Source organism: Paramormyrops kingsleyae, chromosome 12 (assembly GCF_048594095.1).
Source record: "Paramormyrops kingsleyae isolate MSU_618 chromosome 12, PKINGS_0.4, whole genome shotgun sequence".
Classification (NCBI taxonomy): domain Eukaryota; kingdom Metazoa; phylum Chordata; class Actinopteri; order Osteoglossiformes; family Mormyridae; genus Paramormyrops; species Paramormyrops kingsleyae.
The window spans coordinates 17227941-17255335 of NC_132808.1; the positions used below are offsets into that span (position 1 = coordinate 17227941).

The window sequence follows — 27395 nt, forward strand, 5'->3', positions numbered from 1 at the left end:
ATCAGTGTGTGCAAAAAGATTTGACTGGTATTGTACACACAATGTTAAATAAAATAAAGCTCCCATTGTCAGATTTCATAAAACTGAAAATTCTGAAAGGCCAAATCTATTCGAAGGATTATTTTGAGGAAACAAACACAAACAAATGATGTTATGCTACTTTTGATTCTGCTAAGGGCATCTAGATTTATTCATCTGACCAAAATTATGGACAATTATGGACACTCATTGTCTCAATACCCCAGAAACCACAGCTGTGTGGTAGCACCTGTTTAAATTTGTGTCTTTGTACTTCTCATTTACTCAGTCATTTACTTTATTATTTTAGTTACTTTTGGAACTATTGAATACAAAGTAGTGCATGTACAATGCCCTTGGTGCACAATGGTGTTTAAGTGTTGTAGTTTCAGTTTTGTTCACTGTTAACGGTGAATCTCTATGTGAGTATGTGTTAATGTCTTGTGAGTGCAAGGTTCCAGATAACCACAGACCTATTAAGAAATATTTGGTTCCACCCACCTGATTTGCTGTGTTTGTATGTTTACGTTTATTTTATTTTTTTTCTTTATGACTGCAATGAAATTATGCCTAATATAAAGTATTTAGGGTTGGCGCTCCATCCTGGGTTGTTCCCAGCTCTGCGCCTATAGCTTCCAGGATAATCTTCCGACCCCTGCAACCCTGAATAGGACAAGTGGTTACAGATGGATGGATGGATAAAGTATTCAGAAAATGAGTAGAAATTACACATATTAGCAGCAATTTAAAAGGATAAATATTACAGACCATCCATGAGACTAAAATTGAGACTAAAACCACAATTGTACTGCCTAACCTTTCAAGGCTGTAATAAGTTGTTAGGTGATTTGCAAAGAGCAGCGAATTGGCTTTACTGGACTGACAGTTACCCTCAATCCAATTAATATGTGCAAAATCATTTCAATTACAGGGGTGCCAGCACTACAGTAGATGTCAGTGTCATCAGACCTTTAGCAGGGACTCACTGATGTCATCGAACTCATGAATAATCTGCTAACAACCAAAGTCTATTACTGTTACGAATGGCCCCTCATGACGTGGCAGAAGTCTAAGGTGCTGGGTGCATGTTGTCCTTTTCAGTAGAACAGGTCACTGTGTTTTTTGCAAAGGTGCATTTCAAGGGCCTCAGGGGCTAATGAAGTGTTAATGAAGTTGGTTGACATTTTACTTTTTTTGCCTTTGGAATACCACAGACAACATCTCAATGGAATTCACACGTGCCATATGTCAGGCGTGGCCGTCTGTCACATGTTAGAGTTTTTTGTACATATTTGCTCTGTTTTCTAATATGGTAGATTATGTAAATGCCACCAGAAAGTACTCTTGTCTTATCTAAAATGTGCAAATTCATTCCTTGCTTAGCTGCAGCAATGTTATGGATTCCTGGATTTCCTGGGATTGGAACTGCAATACTCACATAGTAAAGGAATACAGCTACCATTCTGACAAAGTATTAAGATCATTTATACTTTCTTTGTAATAAAAATAATTATAGCAGTATGTTATGTTGCCACTGTAATTATATACTGTTTGACTCTCCAGACTGTGACTCATAGACACACCCAGAAAAATAAACGGTCTCATATATCCTTTTGTTTTTAACAGAAAGTGTTTGATTGTATATACCACCAAGTTATTATTTAACATATTAGCTTTATCTTAGCTACACAAAAATTCTACTCATCTCTCCATGCATCTATTCATTTTTCATAACTGTTTATCATACTTAGGCCTTAGCAAACACAGGTGCAAACTGGATGGGATGCAAATGCATTGTAGGACATTCACTAAAACCTCATGTTTTTAAAACCACTTTGCTGACTGGGAGAGAATGCAAACTCCACACTCACCAAGCCTAGGCAAGAATTGAACCCACAACCATGGAGGTATGAGGAGTATACATAAATTGTAACACTTCCCTCTACTAAGTCTTTTTGGAGAAAGTGTCAGATCAATGAATAAATGTAGCTTCTGTAATTGTATGTGTCCATTGTATGGCATAATTCTTTTCATCCACTATTCCTACAGACCAATTACCAATATCTCCACTCTGTCTTGTATGCACTAGTAAATAGTATGATCATTACGATTGCTCTAAAGCTGAACTCAGCCTCACCACTTACGTTACCCAATCATAGCTCACCACTAGTTTAAGAAATGGCTTTTTCCAGTTCTAATAAGCATGCCCGTTGGTACCATAATTTGTTCTAACCTCTCATGTGCAATACACGAATCTTTACAAAAGAAATAAATGCTGCTTGCATGATAGGCCCCAGTGTATTTGCATTAGTGCTATTATAACCCATCTGGAATTTGCAGACAAATCTATTAACTCAGCACAGCTCCATACTGCTGTAGTGGGACGAAAGTAACATTAAAAGTGATGGAAACAGAAAATGGTACAATGATGACTTTAAATGTAGTGAATTAACTATTTTTTTACAGCTTAGTTTTTCACCAAAACAATTTTTTATTAAGTAAAGCTTAAAAGTGCCCTTTGGTCACAGGTGCAATTGCTGAGCTAGAAGAAAGCCTCGGGCCTTTCTGTAGCATAGAGCAACATAATAGCGTTTTATAATTTCAGTATGACAGACGATTCAGCTATTGTTAGATTTTTGGGTGGGCATCTGGGTGTGGTTAGCGTAGTAAGCGGATGAGAAACAGTTCCCTCCTAGCGGGTATAAATACAAGAGTGATGCTATTGCCCTTAAGTGCTTTGTGGCAGTAAGGGAGGAAGAAAGCCTGTCTTTGGTACATATGATCTGTAATGGTTTGCTTCTCTCATAAAGGTAAGCTCATATATTAGACTACAGTAAATTCTCTGAGGATAGTTTCTTAAACCATTTCAAATAGACATTGTGTAACTGATGCACTTATTTTTGTATTAGTGTCTCTCAGATGTCCATGCTGATAAACTTATAATATGAGGAAATTATAAATAGTGAGGAAATTATAAACAGTGCAAAGAGTGAAAACTGCTAATCTTAAACTAGTATTTCCTCTGTAGGGTCTTCAGAACAAGCCAACGCAAAAATGCTGTTGATACTGATGTGGCTGTTTGGTAAGTATTCATTACTGTACAACGTTTCTAAAATCAGCTCAAGTTTTCCATACAAACATAGCAAAAGATGCACTTAAGAAATGATGCATCACTCCCAATGATATTCAGTTTGGATTTGCAAAATAAGAAAGTTAAATTCATTTATTAATTATAAAAAACTCAACTCAGTTGGATAAAAAGATACACAGTACACCGCAATTTAAATATCCATTTGATGTATTTTTTGAGGTGAAATGTGAGATTGTATTAAGGAAATTATTAGCCATTATTAATCATTTTCTACCTTTGAAAAAGAAAATAACCTAAGAAAACACTGATATATTCAATTTTTTACAAGAAACATTACAAGAATACATCATTTGCAACTAGGATTCATTTACTAAAGATGCAAATTATATAGAGCACGTGAATTTTATTTATTATTTAACAAGACTTTTTGATTAATTACATTTTAATATGTTAATATTGCCATTTCCATATTATGTAATTTCAAATGTGTCCAATATCCATTTTCATTTCCCCAAGTTTCAATTTTTAGTTGTTCCTATGTGTTCATCATCTTACAATTTACAGTTTTAGCAGATCCTTTAAATTCAGATGAGGCATCTTCTACATCACAAGCTTCTTCATCAACACAAGTACTTATAACTTCAACAAAGTCAACTGAAGTGCCCACATCACATGCCATCTTGGAATCAGCAAGTACAAAAGATCCACTGACATCAAATCTAACATCTACAAATCCGATAGATGAAAGGCATTCATCTACAGCAGAAGCTTTTAAACCAAGGCCTTCAACAACAGAATCATTCACAAGTTCACCAAGTTCATCTGAAATCCCCACACCACTCACAGTTTTGGACTTGGCAAGCAAAACCTCTAAAAGTCCAACAGGGGAAATGCATTTGACCGCAGGAAAAGATTTAACGTCAGATTCTACAACACAAACATCTACCACGGATATTTCATCAGTTTCTAAGAGTTTAGCTACAGACGCTGAACAAAGCACAAGAATACCTGTGGAAGGTAAAACTTCAAATGCAATGCATTTGTCCACAGAAGTTGTTTTTACAGCAGAACCTTCTTCAACAACAAAATCACTTTTATCCTCACCAAGTTCATCTGAAGTCCCCAGATCACACGGTAATTCCTTTTCTGAAAGCACATTCTCTACAAGTCCAACAGAACCAGAAACATCTACCATGGACATTTTATCAGTTTCTAAGGGTTTAGCTGCAGACTCTGAAAAAAGCAGAAGTATACTTGTGGAACTTATAACTTCAGATGAAACACATTTGCCCACAGAAGAAGTTTTTACATCAGAACCATCAACAATGGATTTGTTTGTATCTTCACCAAGTTCATCTGCATTACCCACATTATTTGACAATTTGGATTCAGAAAGCACTTTCTCCTCATATGCAACAGAACCAGAAACATCTACCATGGATATTTTATCAACTTCTGAGAGTTCATCTACAGACTTTGAACTAAGCACAAGTATACTTGTGGAACTTACAACTTTAGAAGAAACATATTTGTCCACAGAGGAAGTTTTTACATCAGAACCTTCAACAACAGAATCATTTATATCTTCACCAAGTCCACCTGAACTCCACACTTTACTCAATGATTTGGATTCAGAAAGCCCATTCTCCACAAATCCAACTGAATCAGAAACATCAACCATGGATATTTTATCAACTTCTGAGAGTTCATCTACAGACTTTGAACTAAGCACAAGTATACTTGTAGAACTTACAACTTCAGAAGAAACACATTTGTCCACAGAGGAAGTTTTTACATCAGAACCTTCAACAACAGAATTGTTTATATCTTCACCAAGTCCATCTGAATTCCACACTTTACTCAATGATTTGAAATCAGAAAGTCAATTCTCCACAAATCCAACTGAATCAGAAACATCAACCATGGATATTTTATCAACTTCTGAGAGTTCATCTACAGACTTTGAACTAAGCACAAGTATACTTGTGGAAGTTACAACTTCAGAAGAAATACATTTGTCCACAGAAGACGTTTTTACATCAGAACCTTCAATAACAGAATCGTTCGTATCTTCACCAAGTCCATCCGAATTCCCCACAGAAAGCAGAATCTCTGCAAGTCCAACAGAAACAGGAACATTTACCATGGAGATTTCACCAACTGAGAATTCAGCTACAGATACTGAACCATGCACAGGTTCACCAAGTTCATCTGAAGTTCCCACGGATGCATTTACATCAGATGCAGCTGAATCAATAACCTCAGTTACACATTCAACCACAGCACTGGTAACAACGGCAGCAGTGGCAACAACAATAATCTCAGCAATTACAACAGCAACAACAGAAACAGCAGCAGCAACAACAGACATAAAAACATCAGTATCAGGGTATCGCACAATGGAATTAAACAAGTCAACTATAATGTTTCTTTCAGTGCTTATGCCTCTTCTGTTAGGGCACTGGAACTAGTCTATATTCAGTATCAAATGAGTAAAAGGCAGAAACATATATGACGGACCATGAAGAACAGACAATACACAGCAGCTAAAGCATAATGAAAGCTTCTGTGCTGTTGTACTTACCTGGACAGAACTTAAAATTGAATTGCTGAATTGCTTTAGCTTTGTAAAGAGTAAAATGTGTTTTGGATAAAAGTCCTAGTTGAGCAAATGAGTATTATTATACAGGGGTAAAACATTCCAGTAAAGATTACCTGTGACTGAGAAAAGCAATGTTCCTTACCTGTCTGTGACAAGTCAGCTGAAATATCACTTGAATCTATTGATAATAGTGGAACAAATATGTGATCAGAATGCTCCAGAGTAAATTCCCCCACCATGTTTATTACATTTTCCAAACTTTATAATGTATTCTTCACATCAAATATACATACATTGAGTATTTGTACTTACCTCTGTTTAGGGAATAGGAAACAGCCACATTTGTTTCTAAAATAAAGAAGGATAAAATAAGTAAATTACAAAGAAATTAAAAAGAAAGAAAAGAACAGAATACGTATATAACTCATAATACTGTAAGTATTAGCAGTCATGTTAATGAGAATATGGCTCTGGGTTAGGACTCGTGCCTGCGATCGGAAAGTTGCTGGTTCAAATCACATGGCTAGCAGAGTGATGTCACTGTTACGCCCGTGAGCAAGGCCCAATTGCACTAGGGGCTGGATGACCCTGTTATAAAGATTGTATGTCTCCTTGGACAAAAGTGTCCAATTAAATGTAAATGTATAAGTACTGAAAAAACCTTTGCTGTATTATTGTATAGCTATTATAGTATCATTATTTATATTTTTAAAGCACCTAATCATAATTATAAAGCTAAGGAACAAAGATTAATTAGTAATTACCAAGTTAAATTACTTATCTTTCTATCATCTATATAGTGCCTTTAAGGTGATTCCTATAATAAAATCAATTAAATTAGACGTGATTAATTAAAATGCGATTCTTAAAATGTTCTTTTAATTGGTTCCTTTTCATCAGTTTTGCAACTTCAGTCTTTGTTTTTCACAAGTGTATTCCATGGTTTCCCAGCAGCGAGAAGACAACATCTGACGTGATTTCCGGATTATTCTGACTTGTTGCTAAACTGGTTTTATTTCATTCACCATATTGAAGTTAACCTTTTGCATTCTCCTTTTTCACCATGAATTATTTTTAATATAAAGGGATATCTGAAATTCGCAGGTTGCACTTTAATGTTAAATTTAATATTGACTAATATTGACTAATATTGAATTACCGTGCACAATTTAAACTTACACTGGGCTGTTGTTGACTAGTTTGAGTAAATAACACAAATGAACATTATGTAAACAAGCTTGAATTCTGCTTTCCCTATCCATGTCAGACTTATGCGTTCCACATCAGATGGACTCTTTCTGCTCGAAGGATGTCATCGGATGCAGAGCTGGAAAGCTTGAAATATTCCTCACTATAGGCAATGCTCACAGCACGAGCACCTGACTGGCCTACAGGCAACATGTACATTATGGCAAATGGTGACACCTCCCATATTTCTTTCCTGCACAGCCTCTATATCTATTGTATCAAATTTCCATATGAAAGCTTGTTAATTATACTTAAATTGTTTTAAAGCTACAGCTTGAGTTAGAAATTAAAGTGTATGGGTCTTTGGATCAATATAATTAAACTGTGACTTCTCCAAAGAAACAAAAGTGTCCTTCAGTTAAAAGTGTCCTTGAGTTAATAGAATTAACAACCACACCTTTAACTTGCTCAAAGGAATGTTACCTGATGCACCTGTAGACTCACAGGATTGTAGTCAGCCTGGATTGGTACCATTCCTTTCCTTTTGCTCTAAATGCTGCGTAATTTGCAATATCAACAAAACATTACATTTACTGTGTATATTAGTGCATACGTGTTTTTCATTAAAAGGCATATATCTCTCTGTAAATACTTCTAAATTAAAATGTATCACACAACACAAATGCAGTACAAAAGCAGTGCTCAATAAAATTGAAAATGCTCTAAATATTGGATTACTAAAGAAAACTACAGAAGGCATCCAGTCAATAGAGGTTCAGCTATAAATCGCCCAGCATCTTTCCTGCTCTTCTAACGCAATTTTCAGAGGTTTAATGTACTTGCTGGTTGTTCCTCTGTTCAGTTTGTCCCATATATATACTTTCTAAGGGATTGAAGTATGGACAGGGGTCATAAGTTTAGTCATTAGTTTGGGTTTCCTTCACTTTCATTGTTAATCAGGTCATTCTTAAAGAATTTTGAAATGCGTTCTCTCACTCCATTTCATTGGGACAAACAAACAAGTACAGGTGAGTTTTATCTTTGTGTACATTTCTTAATTTCCACTTGTTGTGCAAGATTTACATACATGTACCATCCTGCCATCCTATGAGACCGGGGTGGTGGGCAGGATAAAAGCCTGCCATTCCTCAGAATTCACTAGTAGCTCTGTAGCTGCAAGACTAATTATCAGTGAAATATCTGTGAATCAGTAGATCACTGTTACACCGGGGTTCTATGGAGGTGGTATGCATGCAGTGTCTGGCACTTTGAAAATTCTTGACTATCCGTATTGTCAATAAAGTATGGTTTTGCTTATGTAGACAATGATGTTACAGGAATTAGCCGTAGCGTGAATCTTCATGTAAGTTGCACTATATATAGACAAAGGCTTACGAGAGGCTATTTGGAAATAAGAACTTGTAGAACAGGTTCAGGCAGAAAATTTACTAAGCAGAATTTGAAGGCAGGACTGAAAGACAAGCTTCGCAGTAAGACTTCTCACATTTCCTCTTATATTCTTATCTCTTCAGTCTCAGTTTTCTGGCTTTATGAATTTAAGAAATCTGCCAAGATAGGTTAGTACAAATACTTGTATGTTACTTATATCCTATTTTTACAATTTTTTTATTGTTACATTTAATAAAATACTCCCATGTACATTTCTGTGTGATTTTTAATCTTCCTATACATAAGTATTGTATGTTATAAAGGAATAGTATTGAATAAAATTTACTTGAAGAATTGATCATATTTTTGTACTTAAATGCTGGCTACTTTATGTATTGGTTGTCTCTTAAATTCAGAGTTCAACGAAGGATCAAAATGACATCATATAAAATGAGGGATTTGATCATCGTTTTCCTAATTGGTGAGTTATGACACCCCGATCAACAGCATAAAACAGACTATTTTCATTCTGTGTATTCTGGACATGTTTAAAGAAAACCAGAAATGAGCTTACTTAAATGTTCAGATATGAGAATATGACCCCTGTTTCTTTTGAGATATTTAACTATATTTTAATATAAATGTACAAATGTCTTGGAAATCTGACATGACTGCAAGTATAAGCGTCTATATATATAGGTCTGTGTGTGTGTAGTACTACTACTACTAGTACTGTAGTAGTAGTAGTAGTAGTAGTTTATGAGCATTGTAACTTGCTTCGTTTTGGTTTAGTTCCTGGAAGGGACATTGTGGTTGTCATAGAAAGTGGTATGCAGGTGTATACAAGTAATGAAGTTTATTAGTTGGTGCAGAACCTGGATATATACACTCACCTAAAGGATTATTAGGAACACCATACTAATACGGTGTTTGACCCCCTTTCGCCTTCAGAACTGCCTTAATTCTACGTGGCATTGATTCAACAAGGTGCTGAAAGCATTCTTTAGAAATGTTGGCCCATATTGATAGGATAGCATCTTGTAGTTGATGGAGATTTGTGGGATGCACATCCAGGGCACGAAGCTCCCGTTCCACCACATCCCAAAGATGCTCTATTGGGTTGAAATCTGGTGACTGTGGGGGCCATTTTAGTACAGTGAACTCATTGTCATGTTCAACAAACCAATTTGAAATGATTCGAGCTTTGTGATATGATGCATTATCCTGCTGGAAGTAGCCATCAGAGGATGGGTACATGGTGGTCATAAAGGGATGGACATGGTCAGAAACAATGCTCAGGTAGGCCGTGGCATTTAAACGATGCCCAATTGGCACTAAGGGGCCTAAAGTGTGCCAAGAAAACATCCTCCACACCATTACACCACCACCACCAGCCTGCACAGTGGTAACAAGGCATGATGGATCCATGTTCTCATTTTGTTTGCGCCAAATTCTGACTCTACCATTTGAATGTCTCAACAGAAATCGAGACTCATCAGACCAGGCAACATTTTTCCAATCTTCAACTGTCCAATGTTGGTGAGCTCGTGCAAATTGTAGCCTCTTTTTCCTATTTGTAGTGGAGATGAGTGGTACCCGGTGGGGTCTTCTGCTGTTGTAGCCTATCCGCCTCAAGGTTGTGCGTGTTGTGGCTTCACAAATGCTTTGCTGCATACCTCAGTTGTAACGAGTGGTTATTTCAGTCAAAGTTGCTCTTCTATCAGCTTGAATCAGTCGGCCCATTCTCCTCTGACCTCTAGCATCAACAAGGCATTTTCACCCACAGGACTGCCGCATACTGGATGTTTTTCCCTTTGCACACCATTCTTTGTAAACCCTAGAAATGGTTGTGCGTGAAAATCTCAGTAACTGAGCAGATTGTGAAATAATCAGACCGGCCCGTCTGGCACCAACAACCATGCCACGCTCAAAATTGCTTAAATCACCTTTCTTTCCCATTCTGACATTCATTTTGGAGTTCAGGAGATTGTCTTGACCAGGACCACACCCCTAAATGCATTGAAGCAACTGCCATGTGATTGGTTGATTAGATAATTGCATTAATGAGAAATTGAACAGGTGTTCCTAATAATCCTGTAGGTGAGTGTACACCATAACCAATTCAGATTTACATTTCAGCTTATTTCTTAAATAGAAAAATAATATTACTTGGGAATTGTGTGACAAGAGAACAAGCTCAATTTTCTATACCAATGACAGAAGTTTAATTTAATCAAAGTTAGTAAGCTATGCCATTTAATTCTCCCAGCACAACAAGCAAAAGATATATATTTTTTTCTCCCCACAAAGTGGCAACAGCTGATGTGTGTGTGGCTAGTTGGACATCTCTTTCTGGCCAGCGATCGATTCCATCTGCAAAATCTGAGGTCAGCGCCTTAGTAACTACAATAATTCAGGGAATCATCCAACTGTACCAAGCCACAAGTGTTGTATGCACACCTTCCACAACGTTTACAGCTTCAGACACAATAACAAAAATGCCTAGAATGTCTGCCTCCATAACAATATCATCCTCTGCAGACACTACTACAACAACAATTCCACCTTCATCTACTACATCACCAATGTCTGTAACGGCAACTCCTACCACAACACTACCATTATCTTCAGGTTCAAACACAATATTAGTTCTTACCACATCTAGAACTATGACTTCTTCCTCACCCGAAATCTCTGCCCCAGATGATTCTACATTGACAATATCTGCACCTCCAATCTCTACAACATCAGTGCCTGGAACTGGAACTGCAACTTTTACCACAAAAATACCAACATCCACATCATTACCCACAATCACTGCATTAACAGAATCTACCACATCAGTTCTTACAACATCATCATCTGTCACAACATCTGCCCCACCAGACTACAAATCAACAACATCTAAACCTACAAACTCTACACCATCAATGTCTTTAGGCTCTATGACATATACCATTATGAATTCATCTTCAACCATGACCACTGGACCCCCAGAATCTACCACAAAAATACCTATTATTTCAACCTCAGTCAGAGTAGCTACCCTACCAGACTCAGTAACAAAATTATCAGTGCCTCCATATTCTACATCAACAATGCATGTAACTTCAGCCTTGACCTCAACAATACCAATATTTTCAGCTTCAACAACAAGACCTTCAATTTTAGTTCCAACCACATCCATAAATAAGAATTCATCCTCAACCACAATTACTGCCCCCCCATATTCCAGTACAACAATACCTATAAATGCATCTCGTGTCTCTCTTTCTCCCTACCCAGACTTTGCATCAGCACTATCTACACCTTCATCCTCTACAACAATACCTGTAACTGTAGCAGCTACTAGAAATATAGCAGCATCTACAACATCAACAAAAATCACTGCAAATGTAGAATCTAGCACAGCACCTATAACATCATCCTTTATCACAATATCTACCTCTCCAGACTCTATCACAACAATATCTATACCTCCATCCTCCACGCGATCAATGTCTGTAACTTCTGCCTCCATATTACCATCATCTTCAGCCTCAATGATAAAACCTTCAACTTTAGTTATTACCACATCAAAAACGATGAGGTCATCCTCAAACACAATCACTGCACCCCAAGACTCTACCACAACAATGCTTCTAACATCATCCTCTGTCACTCTACCTACATCACCAGAATCTGTCTTGACAAAAAGACCCTCTACAACAATGCTTATACCTGTAACCTCAAAAAGAAATATTCCAATATCTATTTCAAGCACAATCGTTATACCGCCAGAATCAAACACAAGAACATCAACCTCTGTTACTACTTCAACTCCACCAGACTCTGCATTGACAAAACCTGGGCATTCATTGTCACCATCATCAATTCCTTTATCCTCAGCTTCTCCTACATCCACAATAACATTATCAGCCTCAACCACAACAAATGCACCCCCAGAACCCACCACAACAATACATATAAATGCAACTTCTATCTCTTCATCTCCCCTACCAGATGTTACCATGACAAAATCTGCAGTTTCATCCCTTAAAACAATGCCAATACCAGTTACCTCAAAAAGAAATATTCCAATATCTATTTCATCAAGTACAATCATTATACCACCAGAATCAAACACAAAAACATCAACCTTTGTTACTATCTCTACTCCACCAGGGTCTGCATTGACAAAACCTGTTCATTCATTGTCAACATCATCAATTCCTTCATCCTCGGCATCACCCACATCTATAGCAACATCATCAGCTTCACCTTCTAGACCAATGTCTGTAACTATAATGTCTGCCAGCAATATAGCTACATCTGCTTCATCAATCACGATCACTACACCACCAGCCTTTACTAAATTTGTGTCAAAAACTACAACTGGATCAAGTACATCGACAACGACTGTGACAAGAACTGCAAACATGTTTCCAGTCTCTGCATCAACATCTTCATCCACTAGTCACTCTAAACCAACAATTTCTTCAGGTCCTCCTCCAGTACTGACAAGTGAATCCGTAACCAATGCAACCATCCCAAGGACTGTGTTTAAAACTACAATTGCTAGATCTAGGACAACATCAAGGACAACGGCAGCAGCTGCAAAAAGTGCTGCAAACATTTCTCCAGTTTCTGCATCATCAAATTTATTCCTTTCTCATATCAAATCAAAAGTCTCTTCAGCCTCTCCTCCATCAATGACAAGTGAATCCCCATCCCATGCCACCGCCTCAAAAACTACAGCAGCTGGCTCCAGTGTAACACCATCAACAATGGTGACAGGTACTGCAAACATTATCCAAGTCTCTACATCATCCACTGCATCAATGACAAGTCAGTCCATAACCCATGCCAATGTCTCACCATATATGTCTAAAACTACAGTGCCTGGATCAATTACAACATCAGTGACATCTGCAACAGCTGCTAAAAGTGCTACAAACATTTTTCCACTCACTCCCTCATTATCTTCGTCCTTTACTCAAAGTGCATCAACAAGTTCTTCAGCTTCTCATCCATCAACGGCAAGTGAATCCGTAACCCATGCCCCCATCTCAATGTCCGTGCCTAACAGTACAGCATCTGGATCTAGTATATCAACATCAACTGCAACAGCCACTACTAGTACTGCAAACATTTTCCTAGTCTCTACATCATCATCTTCTAGTCAAACTTCAAGAAAAAACTCTTCAGCATCATCATTTTCATTCCCAAGTTACACTGCATCAACAAGCTCGTCAACCTCTGCTACATCAGTGACAAGCATATCACAAATCCATTCCACCATCTCAACATCTGTGTCTAAAACTATAGTAGCTGCATCCAGTATAACATCATCAACAACTGCAACAGATACTGCAAACATCATATCAGCCTCTGCATCATCATCATCATCCCTTAGTCACACTATATCAACAAGCTCTTCAGCCTTGATTCCATCAAAAACAAGTGAATCCCTAACCCATGCCACCATCTCAACATCTGTGCCCATGACTATAGCAGCTGGATCTCATGCCCCAACAATTGCAACAGCTGCTACGAGTACTGCAAACCTTTTCTCAGTCTCCATGTCATCATCTTCATCTTCTAGTCAAGCTTCAAGAAAAATGTCTTCAACGTCATCTTCATCCCCTAGTCACACTACATCAACAAGCTCTTCAACCTCTGCTGCATCAATGAAAAGTGATTCCCAAACCCATTCTACCATCTCGATGTCTGTGTCTAAATCTATAGTAGCTGCATCAAGTATAACATCATCAACAACTGCAACAGATACTGCAAACATCATATCAGCCTCTGCACCATCATCATCATCCCTTAGTCGCACTACATCAACAAGTTCTTCAGCCTTGCCTCCATCAAAAACAAGTGAATCGCTAACCCATGCCAACATCTCAACATCTGTGCCCATGACTAAAGCAGCTGGATCTCATGCCTCAACAACTGCAACAGCCACTAGAAGTACTGCAAACATTTTCCCAGGCTCTACGTCATCTTCTTCATCTTCTAGTCAAACTTCAAGAAAAAACTCTTCAGCATCATCATCTTCATTCCCAAGTCACACTGCATCAACAAGCTCGTCAACCTCTGCTACATCAGTGACAAGCATATCACAAACCCATTTCACCATCTCAACATCTGTGTCTAAAACTACAGCAGCTGGATCCAGTATATCATCAACAACTGCAACAGTTACTGCAAACATTATACCAAGCTCTGCAACATCATCATCAACCCTTAGTCACACTACATCAACAAGTTCTTCAGCCTTGATTCCATCAAAAACAAGTGAATCCCTAACCCATGTCACTGCCTCAACAACTGTGCCCATGACTACAGCAGCTGGATCTCGTACTAGAACAATTGCAACAGCTGCTACGAGTACTGCAAACTTTTTCCCAGACTCCATGTCATCATCTTCATCTTCTAGTCAAGCTTCAAGAAAAATGTCTTCAACATCATCTTCATTCCCTAGTCACACTACATCAACAAGCTCTTCAGCCTCTGCTCCATCGATGATAAGTGATTCCAAAACCCGTTCCACCATCTCGATGTCTGTGTCTAAATTTATAGTGGCTGCATCCAGTATAACATCATTAGCTACTGCAACAGATACTGCAAACATCATATCAGCCTCTGCACCATCATCATCATCCCTTAGTCACACTACATCAACAAGTTCTTCATCCTTGCCTCCATCAAAAACAAGTGAATCCCTAACCCATGTCACTGCCTCAACAACTGTGCCCATGACTACAGCAGCTGGATCTCGTACCACAACAATTGCAACAGCTGCTACGAGTACTGCAAACCTTTTCTCAGAATCCATGTCATCATCTTCATCTTCTAGTCAAGCTTCAAGAAAAATGTCTTTAACATCATCTTCATTTCCTAATCACACTACATCAACAAGCTCTTCAGCCTCTGCTCCATCGATGATAAGTGATTCCAAAACCCGTTCCACCATCTCGATGTCTGTGTCTAAATCTATAGTAGCTGCATCCAGTATAACATCATCAACAACTGCAATAGGTACTGCAAACATCATATCTGCCTCTGCACCATCATCATCATCCCTTAGTCACACTACATCAGCAAGTTCTTCAGCCTTGATTCCATCAAAAACAAGTGAATCCCTAACCCATGTCACTGCCTCAACAACTGTGCCCATGACTACAGCAGCTGGATCTCATACCATAAAAATTGCAACAGCTGCTACGAGTACTGCAAACCGTTTCCCAGACTCCATGTCATCATCTTCATCTTCTAGTCAAGCTTCAAGAAAAATGTCTTCAACATCATCTTCATTCCCTAATCACACTACATCAGCAAGCTCTTCAGCCTCTGCTCCATCGATGATAAGTGATTCCAAAACCCGTTCCACCATCTCGATGTCTTTGTCTAAATCTATAGTAGCTGCATCCAGTATAACATCATCAACAACTGCAATAGGTACTGCAAACATCATATCTGCCTCTGCACCATCATCATCATCCCTTAGTCACACTACATCAACAAGTTCTTCAGCCTTGATTCCATCCAAAACAAGTGAATCCCTAACCCATGTCACTGCCTCAACAACTGTGCCCATGACTACAGCAGCTGGATCTCATACCACAACAATTGCAACAGCTGCTACGAGTACTGCAAACCTTTTCCCAGACTCCATGTCATCATCTTCATCTTCTAGTCAAGCTTCAAGAAAAATGTCTTCAACATCATCTTTATCCCCTAGTCACACTACATCAACAAGCTCGTCAACCTCTGCTACATCAGTGACAAGCATATCACAAACCCATTTCACCATCTCAACATCTATGTCTAAAACTACAGCAGCTGGATCCAGTATATCATCAACAACTGCAACAGTTACTGCAAACATTATACCAAGCTCTGCAACATCATCATCAACCCTTAGTCACACTACATCAACAAGTTCTTCAGCCTTGATTCCATCAAAAACAAGTGAATCCCTAACCCATGTCACTGCCTCAACAACTGTGCCCATGACTACAGCAGCTGGATCTCGTACTAGAACAATTGCAACAGCTGCTACGAGTACTGCAAACTTTTTCCCAGACTCCATGTCATCATCTTCATCTTCTAGTCAAGCTTCAAGAAAAATGTCTTCAACATCATCTTCATTCCCTAGTCACACTACATCAACAAGCTCTTCAGCCTCTGCTCCATTGATGATAAGTGATTCCAAAACCCGTTCCACCATCTCGATGTCTGTGCCTAAATCTATAGTGGCTGCATCCAGTATAACATCATCAGCAACTGCAACAAATACTGCAAACATCATATCAGCCTCTGCACCATCATCATCATCCCTTAGTCACACTACATCAACAAGTTCTTCATCCTTGCCTCCATCAAAAACAAGTGAATCCCTAACCCATGTCACTGCCTCAACAACTGTGCCCATGACTACAGCAGCTGGATCTCGTACCACAACAATTGCAACAGCTGCTACGAGTACTGCAAACCTTTTCTCAGAATCCATGTCATCATCTTCATCTTCTAGTCAAGCTTCAAGAAAAATGTCTTTAACATCATCTTCATTTCCTAATCACACTACATCAACAAGCTCTTCAGCCTCTGCTCCATCGATGATAAGTGATTCCAAAACCCATTCCACCATCTCGATGTCTGTGTCTAAATCTATAGTAGCTGCATCCAGTATAACATCATCAACAACTGCAATAGGTACTGCAAACATCATATCTGCCTCTGCACCATCATCATCATCCCTTAGTCACACTACATCAGCAAGTTCTTCAGCCTTGATTCCATCAAAAACAAGTGAATCCCTAACCCATGTCACTGCCTCAACAACTGTGCCCATGACTACAGCAGCTGGATCTCATACCATAAAAATTGCAACAGCTGCTACAAGTACTGCAAACCTTTTCCCAGACTCCATGTCATCATCTTCATCTTCTAGTCAAGCTTCAAGAAAAATGTCTTCAACATCATCTTCATTCCCTAATCACACTACATCAGCAACCTCTTCAGCCTCTGCTCCATCGATGATAAGTGATTCCAAAACCCGTTCCACCATCTCGATGTCTTTGTCTAAATCTATAGTAGCTGCATCCAGTATAACATCATCAACAACTGCAATAGGTACTGCAAACATCATATCTGCCTCTGCACCATCATCATCATCCCTTAGTCACACTACATCAACAAGTTCTTCATCCTTGCCTCCATCAAAAACAAGTGAATCCCTAACCCATGTCACTGCCTCAACAACTGTGCCCATGACTACAGCAGCTGGATCTCGTACCACAACAATTGCAACAGCTGCTACGAGTACTGCAAACCTTTTCTCAGTCTCCATGTCATCATCTTCATCTTCTAGTCAAGCTTCAAGAAAAATGTCTTCAACATCATCTTTATCCCCTAGTCACACTACATCAACAAGCTCTTCAGCCTCTGCTCCATCGATGATAAGTGATTCCCAAACCCATTCCACCATCTCGATGTCTGTGTCTAAATCTATAGTAGCTGCATCCAGTATAAGATCATCAGCAACTGCAACAGATACTGCAAACATCATATCAGCCTCTGCACCATCATCATCATCCCTTAGTCACACTACATCAACAAGTTCTTCAGCCTTGATTCCATCAAAAACAAGTGAATCCCTAACCCATGTCACTGCCTCAACAACTGTGCCCATGACTACAGCAGCTGGATCTCGTACCACAAAAATTGCAACAGCTGCTATGAGTACTGCAAACCTTTTCCCAGACTCCATGTCATCATCTTCATCTTCTAGTCAAGCTTCAAGAAAAATGTCTTCAACATCATCTTTATCCCCTAGTCACACTACATCAACAAGCTCTTCAGCCTCTGCTCCATCGATGATAAGTGATTCCCAAACCCATTCCACCATCTCGATGTCTGTGTCTAAATCTATAGTAGCTGCATCCAGTATAACATCATCAGCAACTGCAACAGATACTGCAAACATCATATCAGCCTCTGCACCATCATCATCATCCCTTAGTCACACTACATCAACAAGTTCTTCATCCTTGCCTCCATCAAAAACAAGTGAATCCCTAACCCATGCCACCATCTCAACATCTGTGCCCATGACTAAAGCAGCCGGATCTCATGCCCCAACAATTGCAACAGCTGCTACAAGTACTGCAAACATCATTTCAGCTTCTGCACCATCATCATCATCATCATCCATCAAAGTGACAATGCCTCCATCAAAAACAAGTGAATACCTAACTCATGTCACTCTATCAACATCTGTGCCTAAAACTTCAGCAGTTGGATCTCTTACCTCAACAACTGCAACAGCTGCTACAAGTACTGCAAACATTTTCCCAGTCTCTGCATCATCTTTATCCCCTACTCAAACTGCTTCAACCTCTTCAGCCTTTCCTCCATCAAAGAAAAGTGAATACTCAGCCCATTCCATCGTCTCAACATCTGTGTCTGAAATTACAGCAGCTGGATCTAATACATCATCCACACTTGCAACAGCTGCTAAAAGTACTTCAAACATTTTCCCAGTATCTGCATCATCATCATCATCTTCATCTCCTACTCAAACTGCACCAACAAGCTCTTCAGTCTCTCCTGCAGCACGGGCAAGTCAATCCCTAACACATACCACATTCTTGACATCTGTGTCTGAAATACCAGATCCTGGATCTGTTACAACATCAACAACATCTATAACAGCAGCTAAAAGTACTGAAAACATTTTTCCATTTTCTTCAGCCACACCTCCATCAATGACAAGTGAATCCCTAACCCAGGCTACTGTTTTGCCGTCTATATATATAACTCCAGCAGCTGGATCACACACAACATCGACATCTGCAACATTTGGTACTGGTACAACACTCATTATCCCTTCAATTTCTGCATCATCTTCATCCACTGGTCAAAATACATCAATAAGCTCTTCTGCTTCTCCTCCATCAAAATCCAGTGAAGCCCTGACTCATACCACCATGTTGACATTTGCATCTACAAGTACAGCAGCTCAATCTAGTACAATATCAATGACAATTGAGAAAACAACTACTAGTACTGCACAAACAATTCCAACAACAAGTCCATCACCCTTTGTTGCTATATCTGCCCCACCAAACTCCACCATGACAAAATCAACTCCTTCATCCTCTACATCATCAATTCCGTTAACTTCAGCTTCTACCAAAACAATACCATCTTCAGGTTCAACCACAATTACTGCACCCCCAGGACCCACCATAGCATTATCTATAAACACATCTTCTGCTACTTTATCTCCCCTACCAGGTTCTACCATGACAAAATTTACAACTTCATACTCTAAAACAATAAATACCACTGTAACCTCAAAAAGAAATCTACAAACATTCATTCTATCAACTAAAATTAGTATACTACCCAAATCTAACACAACAATACCATCATCTTCTATTACTTCAACTGCCCCACCAGAATCTACCTTGACAAAATCTCCATCTTCTACATCATCAATTTATTTATCCTCAGCTTTTACAAGTCCAATATCTTCAGCCTCAACCACAAACATGACACCCCCAGAACCTACCACAACAGTGCCTATAAATGTATCTTCTGATCCTATAACTCCCCTACCAGATGTTAGCTTGAGAAAATCTACAACTTCATCTCTTAAATCAATGCCATTAACTGTAACATCACCTAGAAATAGCCCAATGTCTACTTCATCAATTACTACATCTGCCCTACTAGACTCTACCTCAGCAAAATCTACTTATTCAATATCTACATCATCAATTTCTTTATCCTCAGCTTCTACAGCAACAAGTCCAACATCTTCAGCCTCAACCACTAACATGACACCTCCAGAACTTACCATAACAGTGCCTATAAATGTATCTTCTGATCCTATGTCTCCCCTTTCAGATTTAACCTTAGCAAAATCTACAAAGCCATCCTCTAAAACAGTACCTGTAACTTCTACTAGAAATGTATTGATATTTACTTCATCAACCACAATCACAACCCCAACAGAATCAACCTCAGCATCAACCTCAGCAGGACCATTACCTTCTATTACTACATCTGCCCCACCAGATTCTAACTCAACAAAATTTACTCCTTCATTGTCTGCATCATCAGTTCATTTATACTCAACTCCCACAACAATACTGACGTCTTCAGCCTCAACCACCAACATGGCACCCCCAGATCCTACTACAACAGTACATATAGCATCTTCTATCACTATATCTCCCCTTCCACATGTTACTTCTAGCACAATGCCTGCAACCTCTACCAGAAATATACCAATATCTACTTCATCAACCGCAATCGCTACAGTAGTAGAATCTACTTCAACTAGACCATTACCCTCTAATACTACATCTGCCCCACTAGTCTCTACCGTGATAAAATATACTCCTTCATTCTCAGCTTCTCCCAAAACAAGACCAACATCTTTAGCCTCTACTGCAATCATTGCACCCCCAGACTCTACCAAAGCAATGCTTCTAACATCATCCTTTGTCACTCCACGTACAGCACCGGACTCTGCCTCAATAATATCTACACTTTCCTCCTCTACACCAATGCCTGTAACTTCAACATCTCTCCCAAACTTACCAACATCAACCACAATACCTTCCATTTTAGTTCCAGTGACATCAATACCTATAACTTCTTCCTCTATCACAATTTCTCCTCTTTCATCCTACACCACAATAATATTTTCACCTTCATCTCCCTCAAACAACTCATTAACTTCAAACAACTCATTAGCCCCTTCTGGGTTACTTTCAACTTCAGTCCCTTCCATAGCAATTCATAGGAGTTCATCCTCTATTACAGTATCAACCCCACATGACTCAATCACAACAACATCTACACCTTCATCCATTACAACTCCTGTAACATCATTGTTTACCATGACAGTTCCAACACAATCATCCTCAATAAAAATGCATTCAACCTCAAGCGCAACTTCATCACCTGTCACAATTGCTACTACTCCATCCTTTATGAAAACAACTGTAACATCAATTTCTGCTAAACCAATATCAATTCCTTTAAAAGATAACCATATGACATCAGCAAGTTCAGCAAGTTTTGAAAATGGTACTATTCCCAAGACTGTTTCTTCAAATACAACTGTAATGCCTACCAATATGACTGAAGCAACCTCAGGACCAAGCATAGGATATCTTACATCATCATATTCCCAAGAATCAACTACACCAATCCCTTCCCCTTCTTTCAAGGAAACCATAATCTTTTTTGCTCATGCACCAAAACTCCAAATCATTAAGCCTATTACATTCTCTTACCCTGTTGTGTCACGTGCCACTATCACAGTACCTCCTTCCAAAGTAGGCAGTTATCACAGGGCAGGCATTTTTTCCATGGGATGCAACAAGACATGTGGCACACTGCCGCTGAAGATGCAAGTCGAAGGGGTTTTCCAACCCTCATACCTTGATCCCAACAGTCCCGTCTACATCGACTTAACCAAGAATGTCACAGAGGAGGTGGGTGATGACATTCTTTAAGAAATTTATTTTTTAGCATTCTTGACATCAGGGGTGGGGAACCTGATTCATGGAGGGCCGGTGTGGGTGCAGGATTTTGTGACGACTTCTCAATCAGCAGTGGGTCCCCAGGACTGGAGTTGAGAAGCACTGTTTTATTATTAGCTGATTGAGAGGTCATCCCAAAAACCTGCACCCACACTGGCCCTCAATGGATCAGGTTCCCCATCCCTGGATTACATATTAATGAATGAAAAAATAATTATGATATTATTTTAGTTAAATATTATATTATTTTATTTATTAAGATAATATTATATATTTTAGTGTGTCAGTTTACATATCTGTGCATATCTGGATGTTTGTATGCAGGTGAGCATAGCCTTTCGTCTGAAATATCCCAACACATTCATTGGCTGCGGAGTTAACAGATTCTGGTGAGCGCTGAGCCAGGCTAAATTATGTCTTTCTTTTATGAATAAAATTTGTTCCTCATTATATTTGATAAATTATTCTGATTTAATTATAAATTAAGTATAAAATTATAAAGTCCATGACATTTTTGTACAACAATCCACAGACATTAAAAGCTTGGGAAACCCTACTTTAATATACAATACTGAATGCACTGTTGTCTTCAATATGTCATTTTTACAATTTGTAAAATTCTCACAGAATGCTATTATCAAGGAATTATGCCATTCACTCTTTTAGTTTGACAGTTAGTGACCAGGGGCCTCATGTATAAATGGTGAGTACACACGAAAATGTTGCGTTCATCCGTTTCCACGCTCACGTCGCGATGTATAAAAACAAAACTTGGTGTACAGCTACGCACATTCTCACAGCAGCTCCAGACATGGCATACGCATGTTTCTGCTTGGTTTTGTAAACGGACGGCACTCAGTGGCAAGTCATTGCTAATGTGTTTTCCCTTTTTAAACTCACAATCATGACGCTAACTTTATCCAATACAACATACATAATTGTATGTTGTTTACAAATGTACGGCACCTGATTTTTAATCAGTTTGTAACAATGAAACGGTGCAGAAAATGACCGAACTATTACAACTACTATGGCAGCTCTTGCGTTATTGGAAGACATAGCTTACGGAAGAATTAGAAGAGAGCGCGTATTCAGGGATCATAGTGATTTCTTGGCCCATGATGATGACTGGCTTCTAAGTCGATTCAGATTTCCAAGAGCAATCCTTTTGGAGCTGTGTGCTGAACTGGGGCCAGCATTACAGAGGCAGACAATGAGATATTGGGCTATACCTATTCCTTTACAAGTTCTGTCCACTTGCGGGTTCTTAGCCACAGGTGCTCTTCAGTGAGAACTTGCGGACCGATCCAGTATTTCTCAGTCAACACCAAGTCGTGCCATGCCAGCTGTATGGGACGGCATAATCCGCTTGTCACCCAGATATATAAAATTTCCTTACACTGTGGTTGAACAGGCAAAGATTAAAGCCCAATTTGCAGCAATGTCCGGTTTTCCCAATGTAACTGGAGGCGTCGACTGCATGCACATTGCTATAAAGGCACCTTCAGAGAACGAATTTGCTTATGCTTATGTAAATAGAAAGCACTTTCACTCTATTAATGTACAAATTATGTGCGATTCGAACATGCGTCTCATTAATGCATGGGCTTCACCGCCATTAAATCTGAGGGGGACGTGTCCCCCTCACATTTCATAATTATTCGTTTGGATCCCCCCACATTTAACAAAAAATATTAGTTTTATCCCACATTCAAAATGCTTCTGACGCCCCTGCATTAATGTTGTGGCTCGATGGCCTGGCTCAACCCATGATTCGTTCATTCTCAGAAACATTAGTGTTAGAAACAAACTTGAAAATGGGGTGGTACGTGATGGCTGGCTGCTCGGTAAGAAGATTTTTCCCATTTTATAATTTGGCCCAATACTGTAAGCTTTGTTTGATTTAACCATTTGACAACTTAGGGGACAGTGGGTACCCACTGAAGTCGTGGCTTCTCAAGCCGCTCGCAAACCCACAGAATGAACAGGAGCGGCGTTATAATGCTGCCCCCCATTCTTGGGCTCGGCGGTGGTGGACCGCACTATAGGACAGCTTAAAGGCTATTGGCGCTACCTGGACAAGACCAGTGGGCTGTTGCTATACATGCAGTCCGCAAAAAGTGTGTTGCATTGTACACACATGTAGCGTGTTGCATAATCTGGCACAAAATCGTAGCTTTCTGGTATCTGAAGAACTTAGACAAGATGAACCTGACACTGAGCCACCAAATTTTCCGCCAAATGGAACAGCGTTACAACTTCAGTATCACGCAGCGTATCATTTAGATGTTTTAATTCATTGGCAACATCTTACAGCATTCACGATTTCTTCTTGTGACTGCAGCACAGCTTCAGTCAGCACACGGCCGGATGGTCGCTTCCCGGTTTCTGAGGCACGGGAATGTGTGCAGCCAGCACCCAAAGATGTGCTCGGCACAGCAGCACCATCACCGCCTGTGTCGTCCTCGGCACTGGAGGCACCTCTTGTACTATTGTCTGTAAGAATAAACAAACAGAATAGACTAAAGTAACACCACATCTGTGCCCTACGTGTTATTCATAAACATGCAAGTAATTCAAACAAGTATGGTACGACAAAAACTCACCCGCGCTGACATCAGCGTCCCCCTCACCCGATAAAAGTGTGTCCCCAATCATCGCAGCAACTCGTTGCTCAAAGGGTGTGAGACCGGGAATTCCGCGACCTCCTCCTGTTAAGACTGTTACGGTGAGTGGCCGCTCGTTTTTTCACGTCGATTTTAATGTCCGGCCACTTCTTTTTAATTTCGGCCACCGTGCGAATTTCGAAACCAACACTTTTAACTGACTCCGCCACGCTGTGCCACTCCGTCAACTTTCGTTTATTGCTGATGTCACTACTTAAACCACCAAATAATATCACTTTTCTTTTCTCGATTTCTGTTAACATGACCTCCACTTTGCACTCGCTGAAATACTTCTTTTTCCCACGTGGTTTATCCATTGTTGTTTAAGAAAAACGCAGAACAAAGCGGGTATTTATACAGATTTACATATGCAAATATACATCATTATGGGCGGGTCGGGGGGGTGGCTGTGGGCTCGTTCACGTACATAAAATTTCACGCTCATTTGGATTTATAAAGGGAATGTGCGTAGACCTGTGCTTACGCACAGTTTTATGCATCTGGATTTTTTCTTGCTTACGCACATTCCCAGTTTTGTCCGTACACCATGTTTTAGTGTGAATTCTACGCACATCGTTATACATGAGGCCCCAGGTATTCTTAATGATGTTGATTCTCAAGCTTTACTTGATAAATCTTCTTTTCACAGGAATGGATCAGTGGGCATTGATATGACTCTTGTGTTCAAAAATACGACTGTCGTGCCCAGTGGCGCTGATGCAGAATCCACACTGGAACAAGCCCTGCATCTGGGCCAGTGTGCACTACAAGTTATATCTGGCAGCATTGTTGCAGGTGGGTCATTATTCCTGTATGCAAATCCTAGGCAAGAGTCTCTACTAAAACTTTTTACAATCCCTTTGCGTTACTGCAACATCATTGCCTATGTGCCTTTTTTATTCCAGGTGAAACAAGTGGAAGCATTACCACCACAAGACAGGCTATTGATGTTTCCCATACTTCAAAACATGAGACTTTTCATCCTGGGGTTTCACAACAACCTATCAGATTGGGTACACTCTCGTGAGTGTATTTGCACAGTTCACAGGAAGGGTGATAAAACATTTGGACCCAATAGCATACCATTTCAAAAACTGAACGTTACACAACACAATAAAGGCTGCCTTGGTTTCAGTTTCCACTTCAATTTTTTGTAGGGGTAGAGGGCACAGTTACAGACATTTACACCTAGACAGAGGTGCCCCAGATTCTGTACACAATATGTAATATATAGTTCAAATGTTTCTTGTTCCCAATTGTTATATAAGACTTTATTTTCTCTTACTTCCCGTAAATGTACCCTGACCCTGATGCCATGTATTTGTATTCTCTCATATTTATGCCAAAAAAGTTTTATTTTATTTCATTTTCTTTTATTCCTCACTGCTGCTTTTGTTATACCTCATGACATCAAATAAACGCACTGTTCCTACTTTTCATTCATCTTTCATGCATACTAACATAAATACAACCCAGTTTTAAAAAAAACGCACCAACACCACATATGAGCGGGCGGAGGGAAGCGTGGGGTCTTTTCACACCCCCGTTCTCTGTTCGCCATCTGGAGCCGGGGGCTGGGGGGGGGCTGGCCGTCCGGTCGGGGTCTGAGCTGGTGGGCTTCTCGGCTGCGGTGGGGTCCGGGGTGGTCTTCTTGTCCCCATGCCAGAGGAAAAAAGGGATCCATCTCTGGGGTCTGGTGTTGGATTGCCCCTCTGGGGGTGGTGGTGCCTGGATCTCGGAGTATAGAGTATATATGGGGAGTGTGAGTGTGTGTACGGTGAATATTTGTTTATGTGCGCATGAGGGTGGGAACGTATGCTTGTGTATGTGTACGCCTGTTTGTCTATACGCATGTGTCAGGTTGGGTCTTAGACTCCACCTGAAATAACATCTCAGGCTCTATTGCCCCCCGCCACACTCCCTGCTGGTGGATGAGGCCCCCGGCTGCCGATGCGTTGGTGGTTCTCGATGTCCGGGGCTGGATGCTCTGGTGTGTGCTGGCTCACTCTCGGCGGTTGCCTGTCGGGGCCTGGTCCTTCCGGCTCTGTCGAGTCCCGGCTGGGGGGTGGGGCCCTTGGACCTCTGGGCCCGGGGTCCGGTCTGCCCTGGTGTGGCCGGCCGCCGACGGAGCCTGCGTGCTCGCTGCCACGGCCCCCTGGGGCTCCTGCGATGTGGCTGCCGGATGCCCCCCCTCCGGAGCGCTCCTCTGCCCTTTTCTGGGTGGGGGCTGCAGTTGTCCCTGCGGTGGTCCTCCTGGGGTTCCCGTGCCCTGGGGGGCCTCTGGATGTCTGGGGCCCGGGTCTCCTCCGTGTCGACTTCATGTCCTGGGTGGGCGGGGCTGTGGCTCCCCACACACACTACTAGACATTTACATGGAGAAACCTTAGGAACACCAGCGCGCTGACACACAGGTGCTCACGGACACGTGCTCACGGACACACACTGTCTTGATCGGCTGTTGCTTCTGGGCATGTGTTGTAATGCTGGTTGTGTGTGTGCTGTTCAACAACATTTAACGTTTGATGGTCGTTGTGATTAGTACAGATGTTGTATGTTGTCTTTCTCTTTTCAGCAGACATGGAAGCAGATTATCTGTTTTGTTTTTTTCTTTTCTCCCTTTTTTTTTCTCTTTTCCTCTCTCTCCCTCTCTCTCTCTTCCCCCCTTCTTCTCCTTTGTTTCCCCCCTCCTCCCTCTCCTTCTTTTGAGGAAGTAAATAAAAATATAAAATAAGTAAATAAATGATAAAATAAATAAATAAATACAAATAAAGTAGTCCTCCACAGAGGGGGGGTGGAGGAGGGAATATAAAAAAAAAAAAAGAAACTGAGAAATTTGTATTGTTTTATGACAAATATATGCTGATGTCAGCAACATGTTTCAAAACGTT

At 40.1% G+C, this 27395-nt stretch overlaps 1 protein-coding gene and 1 long non-coding RNA gene across 2 annotated transcripts; both read left to right on the top strand.

The window, feature by feature from the left end:
• The first annotated feature begins 1960 nt into the window (after positions 1-1960).
• On the top strand, positions 1961-7245 carry LOC140577664 (uncharacterized). Its single transcript, XR_011981801.1, has 3 exons — positions 1961-2828; positions 3047-3100; positions 3674-7245. It is a non-coding gene; the product is annotated as an uncharacterized lncRNA (long non-coding RNA).
• Positions 7246-8376: 1131 nt separating this feature from the next.
• Positions 8377-26511, top strand: LOC111845372 (uncharacterized). The gene is made up of 6 exons (XM_072697581.1): positions 8377-8389; positions 8705-8769; positions 10599-21793; positions 22166-22230; positions 25157-25302; positions 25413-26511. Exons 2-6 carry the CDS (start codon positions 8724-8726, stop codon positions 25532-25534), a joined length of 11574 nt encoding a protein of 3857 aa, XP_072553682.1. The 5' UTR covers positions 8377-8389; positions 8705-8723; the 3' UTR covers positions 25535-26511.
• The last annotated feature ends 884 nt before the right edge of the window (positions 26512-27395 follow it).

Excerpts from the sequence above, each read along its gene's own strand:
- LOC111845372 (XM_072697581.1), top strand. The coding sequence starts at position 8,724 with ATGACATCATATAAAATGAGGGATTTGATCATCGTTTTCCTAATTG. Across the intron at positions 21,794-22,165 it reads CCAAGAATGTCACAGAGGAG|GTGAGCATAGCCTTTCGTCT; the intron begins GTGGGTGATGAC and ends GTTTGTATGCAG. Across the intron at positions 25,303-25,412 it reads ATCTGGCAGCATTGTTGCAG|GTGAAACAAGTGGAAGCATT; the intron begins GTGGGTCATTAT and ends TTTTTATTCCAG.